This window comes from Takifugu flavidus, chromosome 6 (genome assembly GCF_003711565.1).
Source record: "Takifugu flavidus isolate HTHZ2018 chromosome 6, ASM371156v2, whole genome shotgun sequence".
Lineage (NCBI taxonomy): Eukaryota > Metazoa > Chordata > Actinopteri > Tetraodontiformes > Tetraodontidae > Takifugu > Takifugu flavidus.
This window is the reverse complement of record NC_079525.1, coordinates 8,967,304-8,989,439: the sequence shown is the minus strand read 5'-3', so window position 1 is coordinate 8,989,439 and position 22,136 is coordinate 8,967,304. Positions and strand designations below refer to the sequence as shown.

General features: G+C 42.0%; 2 protein-coding genes and 1 long non-coding RNA gene across 5 annotated transcripts in view; 1 reads left to right on the top strand and 2 right to left on the bottom strand.

Annotated features, from left to right (window-relative positions):
* ctnna2 (catenin (cadherin-associated protein), alpha 2) overlaps positions 1-22,136 on the top strand; it is a 244,686-nt gene that overhangs the window by 125,758 nt on the left and 96,792 nt on the right. The window lies entirely within an intron of this gene.
* Positions 870-16,357, bottom strand: LOC130527552 (uncharacterized). The gene is made up of 3 exons (XR_008951054.1): positions 15,623-16,357; positions 1,142-1,343; positions 870-1,062 (listed from the first exon to the last, which is right to left on the bottom strand). It is a non-coding gene; the product is annotated as an uncharacterized LOC130527552 (long non-coding RNA).
* On the bottom strand, positions 11,426-15,683 carry lrrtm1 (leucine rich repeat transmembrane neuronal 1). Its single transcript, XM_057036001.1, has one exon. It carries the CDS (start codon positions 15,068-15,070, stop codon positions 13,499-13,501), a length of 1,572 nt encoding a protein of 523 aa, XP_056891981.1. The 5' UTR covers positions 15,071-15,683; the 3' UTR covers positions 11,426-13,498.

Genomic DNA, 22,136 nt, shown 5'->3' with positions numbered 1-22,136 from the left:
GAACATTTGATAATTTTTCATTTAAAGAAAATAACCCACTATAAGAGTTTATTGTGCCAACTTTTGTTATAGTTCAGGTCACATGGCTGCATTTTCCCCTCACATATGCTTTAGATCTACAGAAGATGGCTGAAATTAAACAAAAAGAAACAAAAGCCATTTCCAGGGCAACTGGATTGACTGGGATGGCATTGTGATAGCATATATTGTGATGTGCATTTTGACGAGTCATTGCTCGCCTGATTACACTTTAATCCTCCACCTGATCAACACTATCACTCGTGTTCTTAATTTCAGTATTTTAGAATCAGTAAATCTAATCTAATTTATTGAGAATATTGGGCCTCATTCACCAATATGTTCTTAAGAATCTTCTTAGATTCTTTCTTAAGTTGTTCTTAAGAAGTTCCTTAAGAAAGCCCTACGTCAGATTCATCAACACGTTCGTAAGCCTCAGAATTGTTCGCAGCTGTGTTCTTAGATTGATGAATGCCATCTACTCGTAAGTTGAGAGCGCGTGCCAGGTGAGTCTAATTAACATACGGTTAGCATAAGTCACCGCCCACTAATGCCCATAAAAGGAACTACAGCAGGGCCCTGTACATAGACAGAGGAAAAAGCAGCAAAATGCCGAAAGCAAAATGCAGAAAAAGCTTGCCTTTCAACGCCTGATTTCTGATGCCGTGTTGAACAATCAAGAAAGGATGGCTAAAATGCTTGATAAAATTGCCTCAACCCTGATGACTATAGCCAACACATAAGAAATCAACGAGAATTTAAAAAAAAAATAAGAATGTAAAAGCTGTGCTCTGAAACCGTTCTCTCTTATTGTTTTCTTTTTGAAGTGAATCAAGACTGTTAGACTGAAATTGTGACAATAATGCATTTTATTCACAAACGGGCAATTAATTGCGCTCGAACGTGAACCGCGTGCCTGCAGTCTGGCCCCATCATTGCGTCAGGACGCACATCCTCACGGGGTTGTGGCTGAGGGGGAAGAGGGACACCACACTTCATAGCGATGTTGTGCAGGACACAGCAGGCCATGATTATCCTACAGACCTGTAATGGTGAGGGAGAGTCATAAATTAGATGAATAAATGTAATCTAAGCAGATTTTATAACAAAAATAAATAATTACCTTCTCCGGTTTGTACAGCAATTTGCCACCTGCTGTGTCCAAACACATCCAGCGCCCCTTTAAAATGCCGATGGTGCATTCAATGGTGGAGCAACTGCGCGCATGCATCTGATTGAATAAAATTTCCTGTGGAGTCTGACGGTTGGTCAGTGGTGTCAACAACCAACAACCAACCAGGGAGCCAGGGCATATCCTCGACCCCCTAATAAAATAAATCAAGATAAAATCAAATAAAAATACAGTTTTGGCATGGTTTCCAATTTGGTTGATTAATGTTAAGTCATTGGCACATTTACGTAATTTTAAAATTCTCTGTAAATCACCAAAAATAGGAAATAAATAAATATGACAGAATTATCATTGTAATATTGAATTTTATTGAACTGCACAAGAGAAGAAAACACAACCATGCCAACATGTCGGCACTGAAATGTGCTTAAGAGTACTCCTGAGTGTTCGTAGGATTTGTTCTTACCTACGCATAAATCCAGGATGAGAAGAAAATCGTGAATGCCACAATCTTCGTAAAATGTTCGTAAGTGGGACTTAAGAACAAATTAGTTCGTAAGAACGGTTTGTGAATGAGGCCCATTGTCTTTATTCAGTAGTAATATTTACCACTCAGGCATCCAGGATCAAGTTGAGTTTTCCGCTCATGCACAGTTATGTGTCTGTAGTCCCTTTCATATGTGCACTGTGACTGATCTGCAGATAGTCTCTGCATGTGTATATTCACCCATCACCCATCACACACACACACACACACACTGTGGGAGTGTCTGTGCTGGAAGCGTCTCTACCATGTTCTGTTTCATGCAAGGGAGATGTTGGGTAACAGGTGTATTTGTCTTGTTCCCACTTGGGCACCCTGGACCAGTTTGGCTGCTGCATTCATGCATGATCTTTCAGCTTTTACCTGACAACTGTCAAGACGTGTTTAGGTTAACCATTGCAGTTGCTCATGTGGTGGCATCACAGCACATGTGGAAACATGTGTTCATCAGCTCCTTATCTGACATCAGCTACTTGTGCTTTCAAAGCCATTATTGGGAGTCGAGCATCCCTGTTAACTATGACTGATGTCTTTGTCTGAAGGCTTATTGAATGTGTTCAAGCTTAAAGTTAGTAACTCCACTGCAATGCAGATACTGGAAGTGATAGGGAACCTGTTTCAGAGGTGCATCAAGGGTCTGAGCCTCACCTGTACCATGCCCAGCAGGTGAGCCTTTCACTTCCTAATATGTTTGCTTTTAAAGAAACCTGTCATCTTCCAAATAAAGGTATAGGTCAACATGCTATGATAGAAACAATGGGATGCAATCCATAAAGAAATTGCAAAAGTTGTATTAATTTGGAAAAAAGATCAGCTGCTTCATTCAGACATGATACTATGAGGCTTATTGCTAGTGTCAGGTCCACAGGGATGGAATAAACTAGAACCAATAAAGAGATCCATACCCCAGGCCCTCAGAAGAACTCTGAACACGGTCTAAACACTGAGTGAGCATTAGAGGACTCCATGTGGAAGGAGCAATTCCATGACCTCCACTTTGGCATGGTAGCTTCACATAAAACTTGTCTCATGTTCACAAATACTTTAAAAATAGTGACTGATAAAATCTTAACAGGTAATCCTTCTTTCTGCTGACACATTGAAGAATAAGAAACCTTGCCTGGGCCTGTTGAAAACACAGTGGCCTGAATTAGAAATCAGCTCTCCCACAGCAGCCGATGCCTCCATTTCCTGTGTTGCAGTGAGACTGCAATGTGTTCTACAAAATGTCCAGGGATTAAAAGGATTCTGTTTTTTTACCCATTGGCTGTAACATCTACAGAGGATGAGATGATGAGAACTTGCTCCACTAGGTCTTCACTTGGAAGAACAATGCAGTCTTTAGCTTCCAGTTGTCATTTGTGAGTCCCTGGTGTTAATCTGTGGTATTCCAGCCAGGCACGACACAGTGGCACAGGTCACAAATTAACATTGTTTAAAATGAACAGGCAACTAGGGCTTCAACAATTACAACAGATGAAATGTGATAATTATTTGGTTTAATATGAATCATTTAACACAAATATATTTTAGAAAGGCCAGTTCTGGACTCGGTTGGTGCTGCTGTCAACTTTCATAGCCAAATGGTGCTATGGAAACAGCCCAAGTGACAACAAGCAAGCCCTTGTTCCAGATATTTTTAGTCTTTTTTTCTCTGTCCTTATTTTTCATTAAGGACCAAAGGAGGACAGGATATGAGTCTTCTTCAAGGGCTGGGGAGTGACGGGTTAGACACGCAGCTGGGATATGATATGGACCTCCACACCCTGTAGTATAGGGTGGGGTTGGAGGTGCCGGGTGAGCACAGTGAGCTGGAAATGGGCTTGCATTTTGCACTATCAAAGGGTGTGAAAATAGGAGGACAGAAAGGGCTTTAGGGCTAATTACAAAATAATAACATTATTTAATATTATTTATATATAATATTTACAGAATAATAATACTCATAATAATGAGTAGTTACAATAATACTACTATTACAAACGACAATGTGCTATAAGCAGAACTGAAACACTTCTCATTGTTTCTGATCTTGTCACATGTGGATTTGATCTCATGCTGAACCAAACATCCTCCTGTTGTTGAAATCCAAATAAAATCCTTACAGTATTTTTATTTGCCAAGATAATGTGGATCATTTTCAGGCAGGAGGACAGCCTGTTTATCATCTCATGTCATTGAGTCTCGGTGGGGGATGGTAGCCAAGCTAAAATCCGAAAGCAGCCAGGCTGACTTAAATCAGGGGAGCAGATAACTCTAACAGATAACTGCAGATGAGCCAGGACTCAAGAGGCACACTGGCCTTTCAAACAACAATGACTTGACAGATATTTATTTTCACCATGACCACCATTCCCCCACAGAAAGTCTGTCAAGGTATGAGTCCGGCACCGTCTCTTATCAGAGACACTTGAAAGACATCAGACAGCCACAGCAGTTTGCACATTCTGCAAGCACTGTTGCTAGTTAAATCTGCGAGAACCTGAATGTGAAACAAACCAACATTTGATGACTCAAACTTGCACAAGTGGCAGGTGCTTGTTTGCTTGACTTGATCAAGGGGCATGTTTGAAGTAACTTGCTAATATGGTTTTGTCTACTAGTTATTTGTTTTTTTCAGAATCAGCAAATTGGTGGTATTGCAACATAGTTTGACAGAAAAAAATGTCGAATAAAATATTCCAAAAGTGTATACAACAAAAATGTATCCAAGTTAATTCCGTTGGAATTTTGCTTTATTTTGCTGGTGTGTTGAATGCTGCCACGCCTATGTGTTCACACTTTTGACTGCAGTGGCGCATGTGTTTCAGGGCCTAGCCATTAATTCATCACTGATTGATGCATTTTTTCGCATTTGTATCCAATAACAAGGTTATGTTTTCACAGCCATCTGTGGGTGGGATGTGTTGACGCGTGGGCTTGCGAAAGATGAAAAATTGCTTTATTGAATGTTTTCACTACAGCAGAATATGACTTGAGAATGTGCCATCACGTCTTGGCTTGAAAATGTCAAGGGAAACAAATTATTTTAGGTAATAAGTAATTATTATTTTATTATTATTGACATTAATATTTTATTTTATTATATAAAGTTAATTCTAGCGTAAAATATTGCATTTCCAAAAAACGACCACTGAATGTATTGGGGTATGTTTCGGATGGGTTAAAATAATTAAATGGACCTGGCCACTTTTACCGTCAACTGGGGTCGTAATTATTATGTGACACCAAGACTTAATTTTACGTGTGCGTAGTGTCCGAACGATCATTTTAAATTCAGTAGTGAATAGGGAACGAGTGTGTGGTTTGTGCTGGCCGCCACCGCACCACAGGAGCCTCACGTGCCCATTCCGGAGCGGTATTCGGTTGAGGCAGGTTTTTGCTGCAGTGCTCTTTGGTTTTCGACCTCCAGCCACTTACCTACCCCAGCGACAGGGCGACGATTGCTTTTGTCATGAATCTTCTCTCCGGGAGAGCAACACAATGGGCCACAGCGGTACTGGAGAACCGGACACCCGCTTCCTCCAGCTTTCTGGCTTTCTGAGGGTTAGCGAATGCCTGGTGAGGAGTTCGGGGAGTTTGTCCAGGCGTAGTGGAGACCCAGATGATTTGTCAACTCCAGTCCCTGCTCCAACTCATAAGGACGTCACAGACGGCGCGAAAGCAACGGATGTTGGCGAAGGTTTGCCTGTATTGCGGCCAGGCTGGCCGCTTCCTCGCCGATTGCCCGTCCAGGCCCAAAGAACTGTTGGCGAGCGGCTCCTCTTCCTGCTCCCCTCCGGCCTGCTTCACACTACCTGGCACGTTCCTCTGGGGCAAGGAATCTGTCTCTCCACCATTCCTGGTGGACTCCGGTGCAGATGACAGGTTCATCAGCCAGGACTTGGCCATGCAAGCCCGCATCCCTGTCGAGACTCTGCCCGAGCCAAGACCCATCCTTGGTCTCAAAGGGGAAGTCCTAGCAAAAGTGATGCACCGGACCCAATCCCTCACCCTCATCATCTCCGGGAACCATCGGGAGCAAATCCGTCTGTTCCTCCTCCCGGCATCCTCTTCCCGGGGGACCACGAGGGTCCTTGGGTGGCGAGCAACAACCCCCAGATCGATTGGTCGAATGGGAGACTGGTCAGCTGGAGTGTACCCTGTCGGACCAACTGCTTTTGCTCTGCTCTCACCCCCATGCCTGTTGGCTTGGACCATGCCAGGAGAGTCGTTAAGGAGGTGGGGCATTTTTCCTGTGTAGTGTGGCCGGGTGGTGCAGTCCAGGTGCCCGGGGTCGGTGATGTAGTCTGCCCCATAAAGAGACCTACTGCAGATTCGTGGTACTGGTCCTAATCGGGTTGGCGCGGAGCCGGAACCCATCTTACCCACTTCCTGCATCCTGGGGGCCGCATCCTGGCAGGTGGAGGAGAGAGTCTGAGAGGCCCAGCAATCAGTTCCGGATCCAGGAGTGGTCCCACCAAACCGGCTGTTCTTAAGTTATTGTTATAATTGATGGGGTAAGGTTAGGGTTAGCAGACATTACATCAATGAACAGAGAACTGGGCTTGAATCCTAACCTGGCAGGGACTTGTTCAGTTGACTTTTTTACTGTAACCAATTCTAAAGCACTTTTTACCAGTAATTCTTTCCACACTCTTGCAAAGCCCCACCACATGGGCATCAAGCTGGGGGCCTCAAACTGCAAAAACTAAAAACCCACAAATGTATGCATTCCTAGAAATCTGGAAGGTGCTGGAAAACTTTGAATCTGAACTTGAAAGTGCTTGAAAAGTGCTTGAATTTTAATGATGAAAGCTGTGTGGCATTGCTGACTTATGTAGCCTGTAAGAGTGCTACCTTCGTCATGCAAACATTCTAGAAACACTTATTGAAAAGGACGGTCACATTTTTTTCTGACGATTGTAGGCAAAATCCTCTGATTTGTGACGAATTTTCTTGTAAGAAAGTGATGTGACTCTGGACGAACTGCTAAAAGCATGTGAGCGGTAACAATTTTGTTTCAATGCTCTTAAACTGCTTCAATGCATACAACTCATGATATTTAAGATTCAATTCATGATGATCTCTTAAGAACTTTCCAAAATGTCAAGAGGAATACCTTTATGAAACATGACTGACACTTGTTTTTTTCAGAATATGAATCTGTACTCCATTAAAAATCCCATGGGAGAACATGTGTATGTTCCATTTATTAATGTCATATTAATATTAATGGATGGCTCTCGCCGCTGAGCTCTGATCTCTCAGTAGTCAAAGTCATGTTCCTAAAGATGCTCAGCTTATGTGAGATCATTATTCTCCAGTCCTGTAGTGAAAACCTCCAATAAAGAACTTCCTTCTAAGAGGATTCTTGTCATCTGATTTTAAGAGAGCACCAAAGCGTTCCTCATGTTGTCACCACTGCTCAGCTCATCACAACATCCCAAACACTCAATGCCACCTCAATTGTTCATTAAACAATTTTCATCACTCACAAATATTTTCGTAGGGCATCTAATGAAATACATGTTTTTATCTTTCTTTCTCTTTTCCATGCTTGCATGGATTATTGGCCCTGGATCTCATGCATGGGGCAGGTAAGTTGATCTCTAATTTTTGTTGGGAGCCTCTAAGGCCGGATGATGTGGTTCGAAGGATCTGTAGCAGCGAAATTCAATTTCAAGAACTTTTTCTACTTCAAAAGCGTTGGTTTTACCAATAAAGGGAAGTGTGTTCAGCTGATAGTCAGAGAATACAACAAGTACATTTGGGCTGATGGGTGAGTGTACTGATGCTGTCTGGCCTTCGAGACACAGAGGGAGAAGGCAGCAGAGGGGATGAGCATTTGGTTTTGCTTCCCTTAACCTTTCCCTGACCTTTATTTTTAGTCAGGAGGCTCTTGTTTGTGAATCATCCAAACACAAAGAGCTGATTAATGTTCCCTTTATTTTTGACTTGATCACTCACATGATGATAATAATCATGAATGTTTTGGATTCATTTGAAAGGGTTGAGATGATATTGTAAGAGCACAAGTCCATACGTCAAGACAGCAGGCTTTGTCATGTAAAAGAAAATTAAAATCAAAGGTCATCGTAGTCTGAAGAGCTTGAGTTAAAGGCAACAGAACTCGTGTTTGTATAGGACATCATTAGCTTCTGACATATTTGAACATTTCTGTCTTCTAAGTCTTTACGATGGTGCTGACTCTGTGTGTCGTGGAGTCCCCCCCCCTCCTCCTTCAGAGCACATGCACACATTTTTCATGATGAGATGACCCAGCCTTGGTGAGAATGCGGATACGTCTGAAGGCAGAGAGGGGTATTGCCTGCAGAAGAGTTTCTGATAGATCATCTGAGACATGGGCGATGACGGTGATGTTTTCTGTCTGCTTCTGGTCCTTCATGGCTAATGTATGGTGCCGGCGATGGAAGGCAAAGGCACTGCTGCAGTTTTGTGGATGGTCCCTGGGTTGGTAGCAGGCAACGCCTACACAAATTCACCGATTTATACACTGATTTTATTAAGCCAGAATAAGCATCAACAGGCACCCACATTTATATGCATCCTTTCTTCTACTATTCTTTATGGATAAGTAAATAAAATGCTATGGAACCTTTCCTTGTTAAAACTCTGTTATTATTTCTTTGGTTGTCTTGTCTCACACATTAGCCTTCTCTGTCTGGAGAGCAGCATATCCTGTAGGCCTCCATTACACTCTTCCTCATAAAACCATAAAAGGGTGGGAAAGATAAGTGTTAAAAACTTCCCTCACGTGGTTATATTTGCTGCTGTTTGATGAATGTATTGTATGAATTGTATCTGCTCACATTTGTCTCACGAGCTTCTGTGGTGCTGATTCAGCCAGAAAAAAATCATATTGATTGATATTGATATTATTTTTTAGCTGTGTGGGTGCTGGATCACATTTTTGAGGATTTAAAACCATCGGGATAATTTCTGGAACTGCAGAAAAACAAGGAATAGATCTGATTTGGAACATGTGTATCAAAAAGGGGCTAGTGAGATTCATGGTATGTACATTTCTCCAGTTATCTGTGATTTCTCCAGTTATCTTTGATTGTAATCTAATAAATCTGTCCATGAATAATGACAAACTGCTCCCAATCCCAAATCTGTTCCAGATAAAACTCTGATTATTAGGGGCTGACCTGCTTCTGTTGTTCTACAAGAGACACAGATGTGGGCCCAGCTGTTGCTATGTGCTATCTCAGCGGTGGACCCTGACGTTGTATGTTAAATAATGATAAATGCGAGACAAATCCTCATGGCCATGGTTAAGTGATGCCATTAATTCTCTTTCTCTACTCTACTGTTGAATGGGTTCATGTTCACATGCCGTCACACTCTGAACTTGTGCAGTTTTACGTAAACTGAGTTTTACCTCCAGCAATATATGAGTTGAAGATAATGATGATTAATTCAGTGGAGCTTCACTACACTACATGGAAATGAGGCAGTTGCCTATAAACTGTGAGGAGATTAGGGTGACTGATGTAGACTTTTTTTCTGTTTTAGATATTACAGTATTTGTCTATTGTAAACAAGTGTGGGAAAAACACCGAGCTTTAAAATCCACTCATTTTATTCTAAAGCTAGATTTGATATGTGCGTCCCTTCCAATTCATTTATTAGGTCAGCGGCTTAAACTAGTGAAGGATGCAGACACAAGGCTTCCAGAATGACTGATCAATAATTAAGTGTTATCATTTCTATGTTAAGCTGCAGCCTCTTATTAGGAGGAGAGGTAAAGTGAGGAATGACATGGTCACATATCTTATTTTGGATTATTCCCTTATAGGATAGAAATAAAATATTGATCCCAATAAACCAGCTATGACAACAAAAGCAGAAAGAAGCCGCTCATTCATTGTCAGTTGTCACCAGCAGCATCAAGCAGTCCATGCTGCCACTAGTGATTTAGCTCACCTCTCGTTATTAAGGGGTGTTCAGCATTTCTTATGCAGCACAGTCATTTTCCCAGTCAGAGGGCAGCATGTTGCCAGGTCGCTATCAGGAAACTGGGGTCATTTCTTTAGGGTTTGTTTCTGCTGTGCTGCTCCATAGGTTAGTGTCAGGGTCAAGGTTAGCCCATGGAGCTCTCTGGGGTGTCCTGACTGTAGTGGCCCACCTGTAAAGTTGATGTATGTGTAGACATTCTAACACACACACACACACCCACACAATAAATGCTCTGAGCACAATACGTCTGATGAAGTGACACCTATGGTTTAAATCCACGTTGAACTTGAACGTTGGATTTGCAGAGATCACAGCAGCTCTCATGCAGAATCAGTGGAGTTTCTGATAACTTTGGCACTGACCTTGTGAGACAGAAGCCAAACGTTTTGTAGTTTTCTTTCTGTTTTCAACTTGCTTTAAATTGTCTTCACAGGTACATTTAGCAACAGGTAGAAGACCCTGGTCAAATGTCAAGGGTTCATTGAAACACTCAAGCAAGTGGAAGATTAAATGATCTCACTCAAGATAAACTTTAAAGTATTTTTTTCCCATTTTTTAAAGAATTTCACTGTGTTATCATACCTGAATTATCCTGTCAGAGTCACAGCATGTTTACACTCAATATTGGGAAAGGTTCTTTTAGACAAGAGAAGGTAGAACCCCCGTTTGAACGTAAACGTCCTCCAAGACTGTTTTTACAAACTCTGGAGTTGTGGTGCACTGTTTAACTGCTCAGGGACACTTGACCAATATGTCTTCCATGAACGAGTCATCAGAAGAAAAGTCCTCTCAGTAAAAAATCAGTGCCAGCTGTTCAGAAGATCATCCAGACAAGCCTGCTGCATTTTGAAAACAAGTCCCGTACAGTGATGACAAACAGAGTGTGAAAATAGGATGCTAGCTGCAGCGAGCAAGAGTGTGTTTGGACAACAGCGGGCTTAGACGTGATGAAAGCACCTGTGAATCCATCATGCATTGGGGCTTGTGTCAAAACCAATGGCACAGCAAGCATTTCCTGCTCAGGAGGAACAGATTTAAATACATTCCAACAAATTCTGTAAGCAAGGTAACACCATCCTAAACAAACCTTAAAATCCACTACGGCTGTCTTCAGGAGGTGCAATTTGAAGGCTATGGCACCATCTCCTGACCTTAACGTCATCGCAAATCTGTGGATACTCCTCCACAAAGAAGTGTAGACAGGCCCAGAAATCACTAAACTGGACTATATAGGCTGCCCAAACTATGGGGCCCTTTTACTTTCCTTATTCTAAAAATCTAATAGATAAAAAAACAAGAAAGATTGTTTGAATGTATAAAGCGAAGGTGCGTCTGTAAATGTATGCCTTTACAAGATCATTTCATATCTCACCTCTTTAACTGTACATCAAGTGTTGTTTTGACCAAACTGTTCTTCTCTGTGCCAACGGTTCTAATCATGTTGGCCGCACACATACCGTCCATTTCATATAGTTTCATGTGTGACGCGTGTCCCCTCCAATGTGTGAAAATGGCTGCAGTGAAATAATGTCTTTCTGACCAGATTCATCCTTCTATTATTAATGTATCACTTTTCCACTAGTTTGGGAAGCACAGGTCTGTAGTGTTTTTTGAGAGCAACATTGATCAGGATATTCATTGTGGATGCTGTCAAAGGCTGATAGAATTATAACCACAGGCTCAGCTCAAGCCCTGATGTTTTTCTCTCTATTTAGTCTCATTGACCAACTGCAGAAGACAGAAAAGCTGGAGGTGAGTTGGGATAGAGCTGATTTTAAAACAGTTTAATGTCAAGCTTCAAGACCAAAGCTTTTCAAATATGCAGGACCATACTCTGACACATTGTTCCCCAGATTCTTGTCCAAGAAAAGAATGAAATAAAATCCATACCGGTGCCAGTGCAGGTGTCTGTGTTCGCTATCATCAAATATTTACACAAATGAAGCCTCACAAGCAGAAATGTAGCAAGCCTTTTTATCTTTAAGCAGCTGTGCAGGGTTACAAATTCCAAATATGCTGTGACACTGAAAAGATGAAAAAGCAAAAACCCTCTTTCTCCTCATCATAATGCCAGATCAGCCTTTTCATGATCGATGACATGTTAGTTTAGGATTAATACTGATGTGATGAGGGCTTGGACCCTTAAACCTTTGCCAGAACTTTAATGTGAAAAATAATGACTCCAAAAGCTTGACATATTGCAGAGGAAGACAGACAGAAAGAGAGTTTGTTTCATTGGTTCTTCACTCATTTATTCACTCACTCTTTCAGTTATTCACCACAGCTTTATATTATTATTATTATTATTATTATTATTATTATTATTATTATTATATTATTATTATTATTATTATTAACAATAATACTAATAATAATAAAGCTGTCTTTCTTTAAAAAAAATCTGTTAAGGGTGGATAATTGGGTGATAATTTTGACCTAATCTGAAGCTGTAGAATTTCTTGAAATTCACATGTGGAAATACTTTGTGTGTGCTTGACTCAGTCAAAGACACATCTTTAAATCTCCTTTAAATCATTATCACGCGGCTTCTTAACATAGTCTCACATAAGTATGATGAAATAATATGTAGATATATTTGCTGAAATTGTAAAAGAGCCATGTATTCTCAGACAGACAATGACAAGAGAAGCATTTCCATTTGAAGCCAGCCAACAGTGTAGCAAGACCAAATATGTCACTCAGAACAGAGATCTGAAAGACTGACATGGAATTTACACTGAAAATGAAATGATGTTATTCCTCTGCCTCTTCCATTACTGTCATTCTCATTAGCATCGGTTGAGCTTTAAATCCATCTGTCTGTTTAGGTAGACAGCATTTTGGAAGCAACATCAATTTAGTTCAAAAAGAAATTGCAGCAAAATAAGATGACGTCATGAAGTCCCACTTGTGAGAATATAGATTTACTTTAATGATCAGGTATTTGGCTTCATCTTGGTGAGACTCTTCAAAATAAAAACTGCATGGTACATATAAGACAAGTTCCTGAAGTTCTGCTCTTGCAAGTCTAATCAAGACTAAAACTAATCTCTCCTTTTCTTTTGGTAATATTTATTTGGCATATCTCTGGTCACAGCAGCGGCCACTGAAAATAAAATTGAGGAAAACAAAGAGTTCATACTGGTTTTCAAGAAAGAACAGAAATTTTAAAGTTGCTTCCAAATGTTTGGTGTGTGTGTGTGTGTGTGTGTGTGCGTGCGCGGGGCCATGGCCTTCCAGTCAATGAGCATAACAGGTTACTGTCATTTATACTCTCTGGCGGCTTTGCATGTACAAAACAGTTAATGTGAAGAGAAATTTATTGAACACGTGGTTTACAAAAGATCATTGTGGATATTATTTTTCTCACAGCTGCACATATGTAAACATATTTTACAGAGATTGGTACATTTGTATTTTAATCAAACTTAAACATATATATGCTTGTCAATTGTTTGTTACTTTAATACATTTTCTCTTCTTTTATGCATCCCCAGTTTATATGGATTTAAGTAGAAAGACACATTAAAGCTCAAATATCCCTCTTCAAGTGAGGTGTCAATACGTATTCCTCTCAATGTTTCTGTAGCATATCTACAGGTCCATGAGTTTGGGGTCTTTAATGCCCCATGGACTCAGCACCAAAGAGCACAAGCAGTAAATCCACCGCAAAGCATCAGCGCACTCATTCCATATCACAGCGAACAGCTGAGGAAAACATGGCCAAAATGGCACTTTATTCCTTCAGACCGCAAAATTCCCACAATTGAATGTATCCAAAAGAGGGAATTTAAGTACATTCAGCTAATCCCTGGTAAATGCCTACTCTCAAAGCATGGTCAGACCTCACATTCCCGTGAAGGTTGCTGTTGGCAAGTGCACGAGCCATATTCATTGATGATTACCAGCGCTCCCTCAATGTGATTAGGTTTGTAATCAACATAGTACTCCGGTGTGGAAATTGCAGCCATCTGCTGCATGCTTTGCTTTTGCTTTTGCTTACGGCGTTGACTGCTGAAGCACTGCCTCAGGTGCCTTATTCCAGCTGGAAAGCATTTACATGCCACATACAACATAAGCACTACGATGAGAAATGAAAAGATAAGTGCCATGGTTCCAGTCACCACCTTCTGGATCTGCATGGTGCTGTCTAGGTCATCATGGTCCAGTGTGATGGTAAAAGAACTGGTGACAATCTCACTACCTTCACCTTCATAAGGATTTGGAGTAAATGGACCAACAGAGTCCCAGTGTCTCAGTCCCTTTGTAGAGGCAAACAGGCCAGCTGTGGTTACCTCCTCCGAGGGATCCTCGCATAGCTGAAAAGCATAGATGGCATCCAACATTTCCTCTCCTTGTGCAGTGTTTGGGCTTGAACACTGCAGAGATCTGTCACGCTGGCCTTGGAATGCACTAAGCCAAGTGGCGAGAGCACACACATTTCGACTGCATTCCCAGTCATTTCCTGCTAGGGTGATGGTTTCCAAACATGACCACGAATCCAGGATCTGGTGGTCCACATAGGTCAGTCGGTTGGAGTCAAGCATCAGCACTTTAAGATTGGGTGCACTTTCAAAAACGTGAGGCTCAATGTATACAATTTCATTGGCTGATACATCTATTTTCTCCAAAAAATGCCAAGTCCATTCCAGTGTGTTGACAATAATAGTGGCGCGATTATTGTGCATGTAAAGAGTGCGTAAAGAGATGAGGCGAGGGAAATGGGCTAGGTTGACTTTAACTAGTTCATTGTGCTCAAGATGCAACTCAGTCAATTTAAAGAGTCCAGCAAATGAGTTCCGTGCAAGGCTCTGCAGTTGGTTGTATCCCAAATCTAGAAACTGCATACTCCGGCAGTCTTGAAAAATCCGTACTGGAACAAATTTGAGTGCATTGTAGCGCAAATGTAAATTTTTGAGCTTTCTGAGGCCAAGGAACAAGTCGGCCTCTAGTGCCTGCAGCCTGTTGTAGGACAGGTCCAGGATACGCAGGTTTGGGAGAGGCCTAAAAGTACCATTTGGCAAACTCTCAATCCGGTTGCTGCTGAGGTCCAACTCCTTGACCCTCCTTAGTCTATCAAATGCACCCTCCTCTACAATGTCAATGCTGTTGTGATCCAGATAGAGCCATGTGAGCTGTGACAGACCAACCAGTTGGCCTTCACGCAGTTCTGTCAAGTTGTTTTCCCTCATGGACAGGCCCATGGCACTGCTCAGATTGCGGGGAATGTCAGTGAGGTTAAGTCCCTCGCAGTACAGCAGCTTGCTGTCACAGCGGCATGGCCTTGGACAAACCGCCTCTGCAAAGGGAATCGTTCTCAGAAAAATGGCCAATAAACACAAAAACAAACCAGGGAGCTCCTTTAATGGCCACTTCAAGTACAGTCCAAAAAGAAGGAAATCCATTAGCATGAATATTGTGAGATGCCACTGAGAAAATGTCCATTGAACCACTCTGAATATTTTTCACAGGTATACTACCAGAAAGCTCATATCATAGTGATGCTGGCACATGTTAATTGGCTGAATGTACGTTAACATGTTAACTGGCTGAATGTACGTCTCAACCATGGGTATCGTATAACATGAAAATGCAAAGGAGGACTGGCAAATCTCGTGTCTTTAACTGTGCTTATGTTAGATACTAAAGGTTATGTGAAGAAAAGAGAGGTTGAATAAGTCCTCATTGATCAGTCTTGTAAACACAACCAAAACCAGATGACTACTACTTACCCCTATCTAATATCTGGTAATCTCCTTTCAGCACCTTGCTTTGTACGCTAACACTGATTATGTGCTAATGTAAAAAAAAGACTATGATAGAAATCCACTCCCTCTCCTTCCCTTTTCAATAGACACCAGACCCTGGCAGGCTTACAATGTCTTAGTTCTCCTCATGTGAAAGAGCCAGAAAGAGAAAGAATCCAAATAGGTTTCAGAGAGATGGTAGGAAGTGTAAGTTACCGTCTGCATGCGTAAGCTCTGCCTGTATTGCTCCTCTGCAGTCCTCTACTGCAATGATCAGAGAGAAGATTAAACCAGAGAACGAAGGGAAAAAGATGATCTCGGAATATTTCTGGGTTTGTGTCTTGGTCCCTTTTACCACTCAAGTTTCCACAAATCTTGGCAAAAAGCAATCACTGAGCAAGGCTCAAATCCATCCATCCAGGCAGGTTAGTCGTCTCAATGTCAGTTGTGAAGAAAAGAGCAAAATTAAGGAGGTGAGTCTTGTTGACTGTTTTCTTGTGTAATAGTATTCCTTGTCATCCCAGAAGCTGCTTCCATCCCCTGTGGCTTGCAGGTTTCATTCACTCCCTCGCTCTCAGTGTGTTTTCCCAGCCAGCTGGAAGAGGCTGCTGAAGGCTGGTGCTAGTAGGCAGACAGGGGCGGTAAATGTGGGACGCAAAGGAGCGCACAATCCCTTGCAGCAGAGCTGTGCACTGACTGCATGCAGACGCACCTTCTGTTCACTGAGTGTCGTAAGCCACTCACAATTCAGAGAGCGCTCTCTCTCTCTTTTTCTCTCTCTCTCTTTCCCTGACTCTCTCTCCCTTGATCCCTCACTCTCTCACTCACTTTGTCATGCTGCTCCCTTCCATTTTCTCTCTCCTCTTCTTCTCACTTTTCTTTTACTGTGCTTTTCCCTGTGTCTGAGACATTTACATATTCAGAAAGGGCTGGGCTTAAGCCAGGGGCTTTAATGAATCCCCCTCCCAGCACTGCATCTCCCTGTCTCTTTCTCTTTCTCTCTCTCTCTCTCTCTTTCTCTCTGCTTGTTTCTCTATCTCTCTCTTTTCCATATTTTAATCCCCAAAACAAATTGGATGCCTCTGTTGCTGTTGCTGTGAGAAGGCAGGTTTCTGATTTCTGTGTTGTAAAATGACACTTGTCCAGTGGAACACTAGTCCAAAATGGTGGACTCTAATAGTCTGAGCCCAGGGGCACATTCAGGTTTTTGTATATGGAAGGGAGAAAATTTTGATTAAAACGCTGCATATTCTCCCTCAGGTTTGTCAGGCTTGTTGACACCCCTAGTAATTGATAAAGGAAATTATGATACGATTTATATTTCCTGGAATTTATACCGCTCTAAGAAGATAAGAGTCATTTTTCATCTGTTCCAGTCTTTGCTCTGCCTAACTCTCAGCAGTAAAAAACAAGTATGATATTTCGTAGTTGATCACAGTGTCAGGCCTGGTGTGTTGCTGAGAATTGTTGTTGAGAATTAAGACTTCTGCTTTAAATATAGAAGTAAAGGTGTTATTAGCATTCATTAGAACATGAACATGCTACGACGAAGGGCTGCATTTCGCCTTGTGTTGCTTCTGAGAGATGGGTTTGAACACCTGAATGTGCAGTCTCATTTGAAGAGGAGTCCCGTGTATTTGTGCTCGATTGCTCTTTTTCCACCAGCTGGGTGTCTGTCACAGGAAATTGAATTTGGAGAACTGAAAAACAGAAGTTTCTAATAAATCTAATGTCATGCTATTCAGATTGAGTTTTTCACTGCAATAATTAGAATTAAACAATTTAATTCATTGAAATTAAATTTTTGTTGAATTGTTTTTCGAACCGTAGAAGGTCCTCCAATATTAAATTGGACAACTTTTTTTTTTTTTTGGCGGAGGGAGTTCCTCCTTTTCTGTTTCAAATTTCTCTATGCAGCCAAAATTGAATTTGATTTATTATAATTGTACTAATACATCATCACCTGATCTGAAGCAATGGTATAGAAGACCAGGGAAAGGGGAGAGGAACAGATACATGCATTCAAATATATTAGACACACACTATTATTATGGAAAGGCAATGGCAGGAGGAAGACACGTATCTAAACTTTGTGTGTGAAATATGGATTTACAAGAATATTTTTTTGTGGCATTGGGATCATTATTGGCAAGAATATTTTCTCTAATAAGGTGATAAGGTATTGTGAGCAGAAAAAAAATGAAAATGAATCAGATGATGTCTGATGGTGGGAGATCAACAAAACTAGGCAGACAATGAATAATAAGCACAAGAAACAAAGACACCTGGGTTGGAATCATCAGGGGGAGAGTCAATGATAATATCTGTTAAACTGCAGCTTACTTCCCCTTCAGTTAGAATCAGTGATGTAATGTGTCTTCGTGGGGAAAATGAAGACATATATAGCATGTACAGTGAAATAAGCTAACATAAGCAGAGACACTGGAAATTGTGTCCTCTCAGAAGGCTGGCATGCACCATATAGCTACACATGTTTTACCTGCCAGTTATGGATGCAAATGAGCCACAAACACACACTCCTTGACAAGCCCACATCTTCTTGTTTAAAGGGCTTGATTGTGACTGTTGACACTGATCACAAACTGGGTGCAAACTTTTTTTTTTTTAATTCAGATTGGTTTAATTAGAAATATGTATTTGATCTTACCTCTAATGTAATATCCCCAAACTATAGAGACGTTACACAAACCTTCGATAATATTCTGCATCGTAACTCCAAACTTTTTGTCTCAATCACGTGACTAAAAAATGACTGACCTGGAAAACCAAACCCAAACACTAGCTCTCTGCCTCATCCAGGCAAATCCCTGCTGTGTAACCAGCAAGGCCCCATTTTTGAGTGGCCCCGCCACGTCCACAGCCAAACAAGCATTGATATCATTCATGTGTTCACGTATCACACTTGTCACATGTTGGGATGAAGCAGAGCATGATTATTGGATCAGAAGAATTGCTGAGGTAAAAAGTTTGTAATCCTAGAAATTGTACCTGTCTGTAGTTTCTAATGGAGGGTGAGCTGGACGCCTTCAAGATGATGAAGAAAGTGGTAAATAGATGCCAATAGCTGTAAAACCTTAGTGAATGGCAGATACCAAATCTGTTTGACTGCATCAATGGTGCTGGCGTGAAATGGAGGTCTGTGTCTCTGCTTTGTAGTTGTCCTTGACATTTACACTGGCTTCTTGTTGTGAGGATCTACAGCCCAGAAACTACAACTGGAGTTGTCAGAGGGCGTCGTCCCGGTGTTGTTAGCTTGCTGGCATCAAAAGGGCATCTTGCACCAGGCAGGTGGTTTAATGTCGGATTTAATTAGTTAATTAAGCCTCTGCATAATAAATAACCAAACTCATACTGGCTTTTGCTTTTAAAATGTAGTTGTGCAAGTAGCTCTTATAATAACCAGAAAACAATGAGAGTATTTTCCTGTTGGGAATTTGAATAAGAGCTACCTGCACATCAATGAAGTCTGAAGCAAATGCTTTTAAATGGGCTGCTCCAGCAAACATGTTAAGAAGATGCTGAATGTCCATCATCTCTTTATTCATACATATTTAAATGCCCCTGTGTGTTATAATCTTGGCCTGTCTTTCTCAGACTTGTGAGGTGATATTCCTCAGTTGGTGATGTTACATATAATGGACATTTATGAGCAACTGGCTGATGCGGAGTTTCTCTGAGATCAAAGCTTCATTCCCATTAAAGGAAGGTGATTACATCTCCAGTAAATCTTACTCCCCTTTGCATGTGGCATTCATTCACCTGAGACTCCCACTAAATCTCATCTGGATCTGGAACTCTGCATGGCTACGGTGCACCGGCACCAAATTCTATACAATATATATTGTAAAATCTATTCGATAGAATCTTTATTTGAAGAGAAATTGCTAAATCTCAGACTACAATCTGTTTTAAAACAGATCATTTTTGCTGATCTATATCTATTTTTCTATCTATTTCCTTCTTTGTATAATTTTCTTCTCTTTCCTCTTAGTAATGCCAAACCTAGGAGTCTGTAGAAACTCACAATCAGCATATGAAACTGGGAACTTGTTAAGAAACTTTAGGGTTTAAAATTCTTTGGGCTAAAACATATTCTTACTAGTTTTTGTCATCTTCTTCTGAATGGTGCAGTTCTCACATGCAGCAGTTAGCTGATGCATAATTAAGGTGATGGCGCTCAGCAGAGGCTTGACCCTTCACCCAGGCATAAGCTTCCCTTCCTTCTGAGGCACATGTCTTGTTCACGAACCACCATAATGGAGACAGGCAAAATGCTGTGTCTTTTGTGTTCCACAGCAGGGGGGCCTGGCAGCTAAATGCTTGGACCCCCATTCTACCCCTAGAGACTCTGGGGACCACAAGTAGACCAGCATTCTGAGAGCGGAGCGGTCTATTGGGATGATACAGTGTCACTAGCTCCTCCAGGTAGGATGGATCTAGGCCTCTGAGGACCTTGTAGATCATGTGATCTAATCTATCCGTGAGAGGTTCAGGACCCAACACCATGACCTCAGTTTTTCCTGAGTTAAGGAGGAGGAAATTTGAAGACATCCTGTTGGGGTCCAGGGTTCCGGGTTGTGTTTGGTTTTTCTTGCAGGGGGCGTGGAGGAGTCGATTGGCAACAGCTGGTGCTGCAGGCAGGCACACCTGTTAGCAATTTCCATCAGGCCACCCATTTAAAGGAGGGAGTGCCTGCCTGCCAGCATTGGAGTGTTTTGGTGTCTTGTATTGGTGTCTTGTTTTGGTGTCTTCCCTGCATGTTTGAGGTCTCCACGCCATCCTGCTGGACTAGTGAACATGCAGAACCCGACTCCTGTGTTTTCTCCACGCTGGAGCTCTCTGTACTTCCCAGAAGATTGAACTAGTGTGACGGGTGCAGTTTAGGACCCAAAAGCAGCACTCTGGAAAGCTGGACCGTAGTAATGACTTTTATTAACCCACGGGCAAACAGGAACTCAGGCAGACCAGGAAACACAGGAAATAGTCCGTTCTTCTGGGCCCGCACAAAGTCTATGGGTTGCAGGCTCGGGAAGTGGGACGAGCAGCAGCGAAGTCGGGGCCGGGCGGAGAAGTCTAAACCAGGCGAGCAGACAGGTACCAGAGACGCTGAGGCAGAAGTCGTAGTCAGGGGCAGAAAGCAGGTAGGTTGTCCGGGGAACAGGCAAGGCAAGGCAGGCAGAACGAAGACAGGCAGGGTCGGTAACGGGTAATCCGGCAGGGAAACAACGCTGGAAAGTCTTGCATGAGAGCAGAAGAACAATCTGGCACTGAGTGAGTGTGAGGCTGGAGAATATATACACTGGTAGGTGAGCTGATTGATGAGTGAGGGCAGGTGTGTGATCAGTGACTGAGAGCAGGTGTGTGATCCGTGACTGAGAGCAGGTGTGTGATCCGTGACTGAGAGCAGGTGTGGTGATCAGAGGGTGTGATGTGAGCAGGGCAGTGGAAAAGTACTGGGACAGGAGGGAACTGGAGAAAAAGGGGCTGTGACAGCTAGTGCTTCCCTGCAGTCCAGGACGACTGCCAGTTTGATTTGTGTGGTTTATAAAAACCTATTTTTGGACTTTTTATTACTGCGTTCTTGCCTGCTTTCGGGTCCTGTCAAAACCCTACCGTAACACATCCAAGACTTTATGTCTTTAAGACAGGTCTGAAGCTTCACTAACTGCTCTGTCTTCTCTGGTTTCATGGATAAATATAGCTGAGTGTCATCAGCATAACAATGAAAATTTATCCCATGCTGCCGAATAATGTTTCCTAAGGGAAGCATGTACAAGGTGAAAAGGATCGGTCCAAGTACAGAACCTTGTGGAACTCCGTGGCTAACCCTACTGTCTGAAGAGGGAATGGCATGGACATGAGCAAACTGGAATCTATCTGATAAATATGATCTAAACCAGTCTAGTGCTGTCCCTTCAATCCCAATCATATGTTCCAATCTATGTAACAGGATTCTGTGATCAACTGTATCAAAAGCAGCACTGAGGTCCAGCAGAACCAGCATAGAAACCAGTCCATGATCTGAAGCTATACGAAGATCATTAGTAACTTTAATAAGTGCTGTTTCTGTGCTGTGGTGAGCTCTAAAGCCTGACTGAAACTTCTCAAACAGGATGTTTCTCTGCAGGTGCTCCAGTAACTGAGTCACCACCACCTTCTCAAGAATTCTAGAGATAAAAGGAAGGTTGGATATCGGCCTATAATTTGCTTATACGTCAGGATCCAGTGATGTTTTTTTAAGCAATGGCTTAATCACTGCCACCTTGTAGGACCAGGGTACATAACCTGTCACTAAGGAACAATTGATCTGGTCCAGGATAGAGCTGCCTATTATTGTTAAAACATCCTTCAACAGGTGTGTTGGGATGGGATCTAAAAGACACGTGGTGGACTTTGATTTCTGAATTTGCGAATGCGCCTCAGAAAAATATATAGGGGTGAAGGGCTAGTTTAAGGGCTCGTTGGAGACCCTGTGTGTTCCTAACATAGATGGTTTTCCAGAAGACATCAGTCATTCCAGAGAAGCAGCATTGTGGTGTGTAGCAACATTACAGGAGGTAATATGCACACATTTAATCCCCCATAAGTGCTTTGAACACATTTCAGACTGTCCAGGAGAACAGCTTGCGTTATTACGCTGTCTTACAAAAACACACATAATATTCTTCATATCCATCAGTCTCCATGACAACCAACACCTTCACTATGA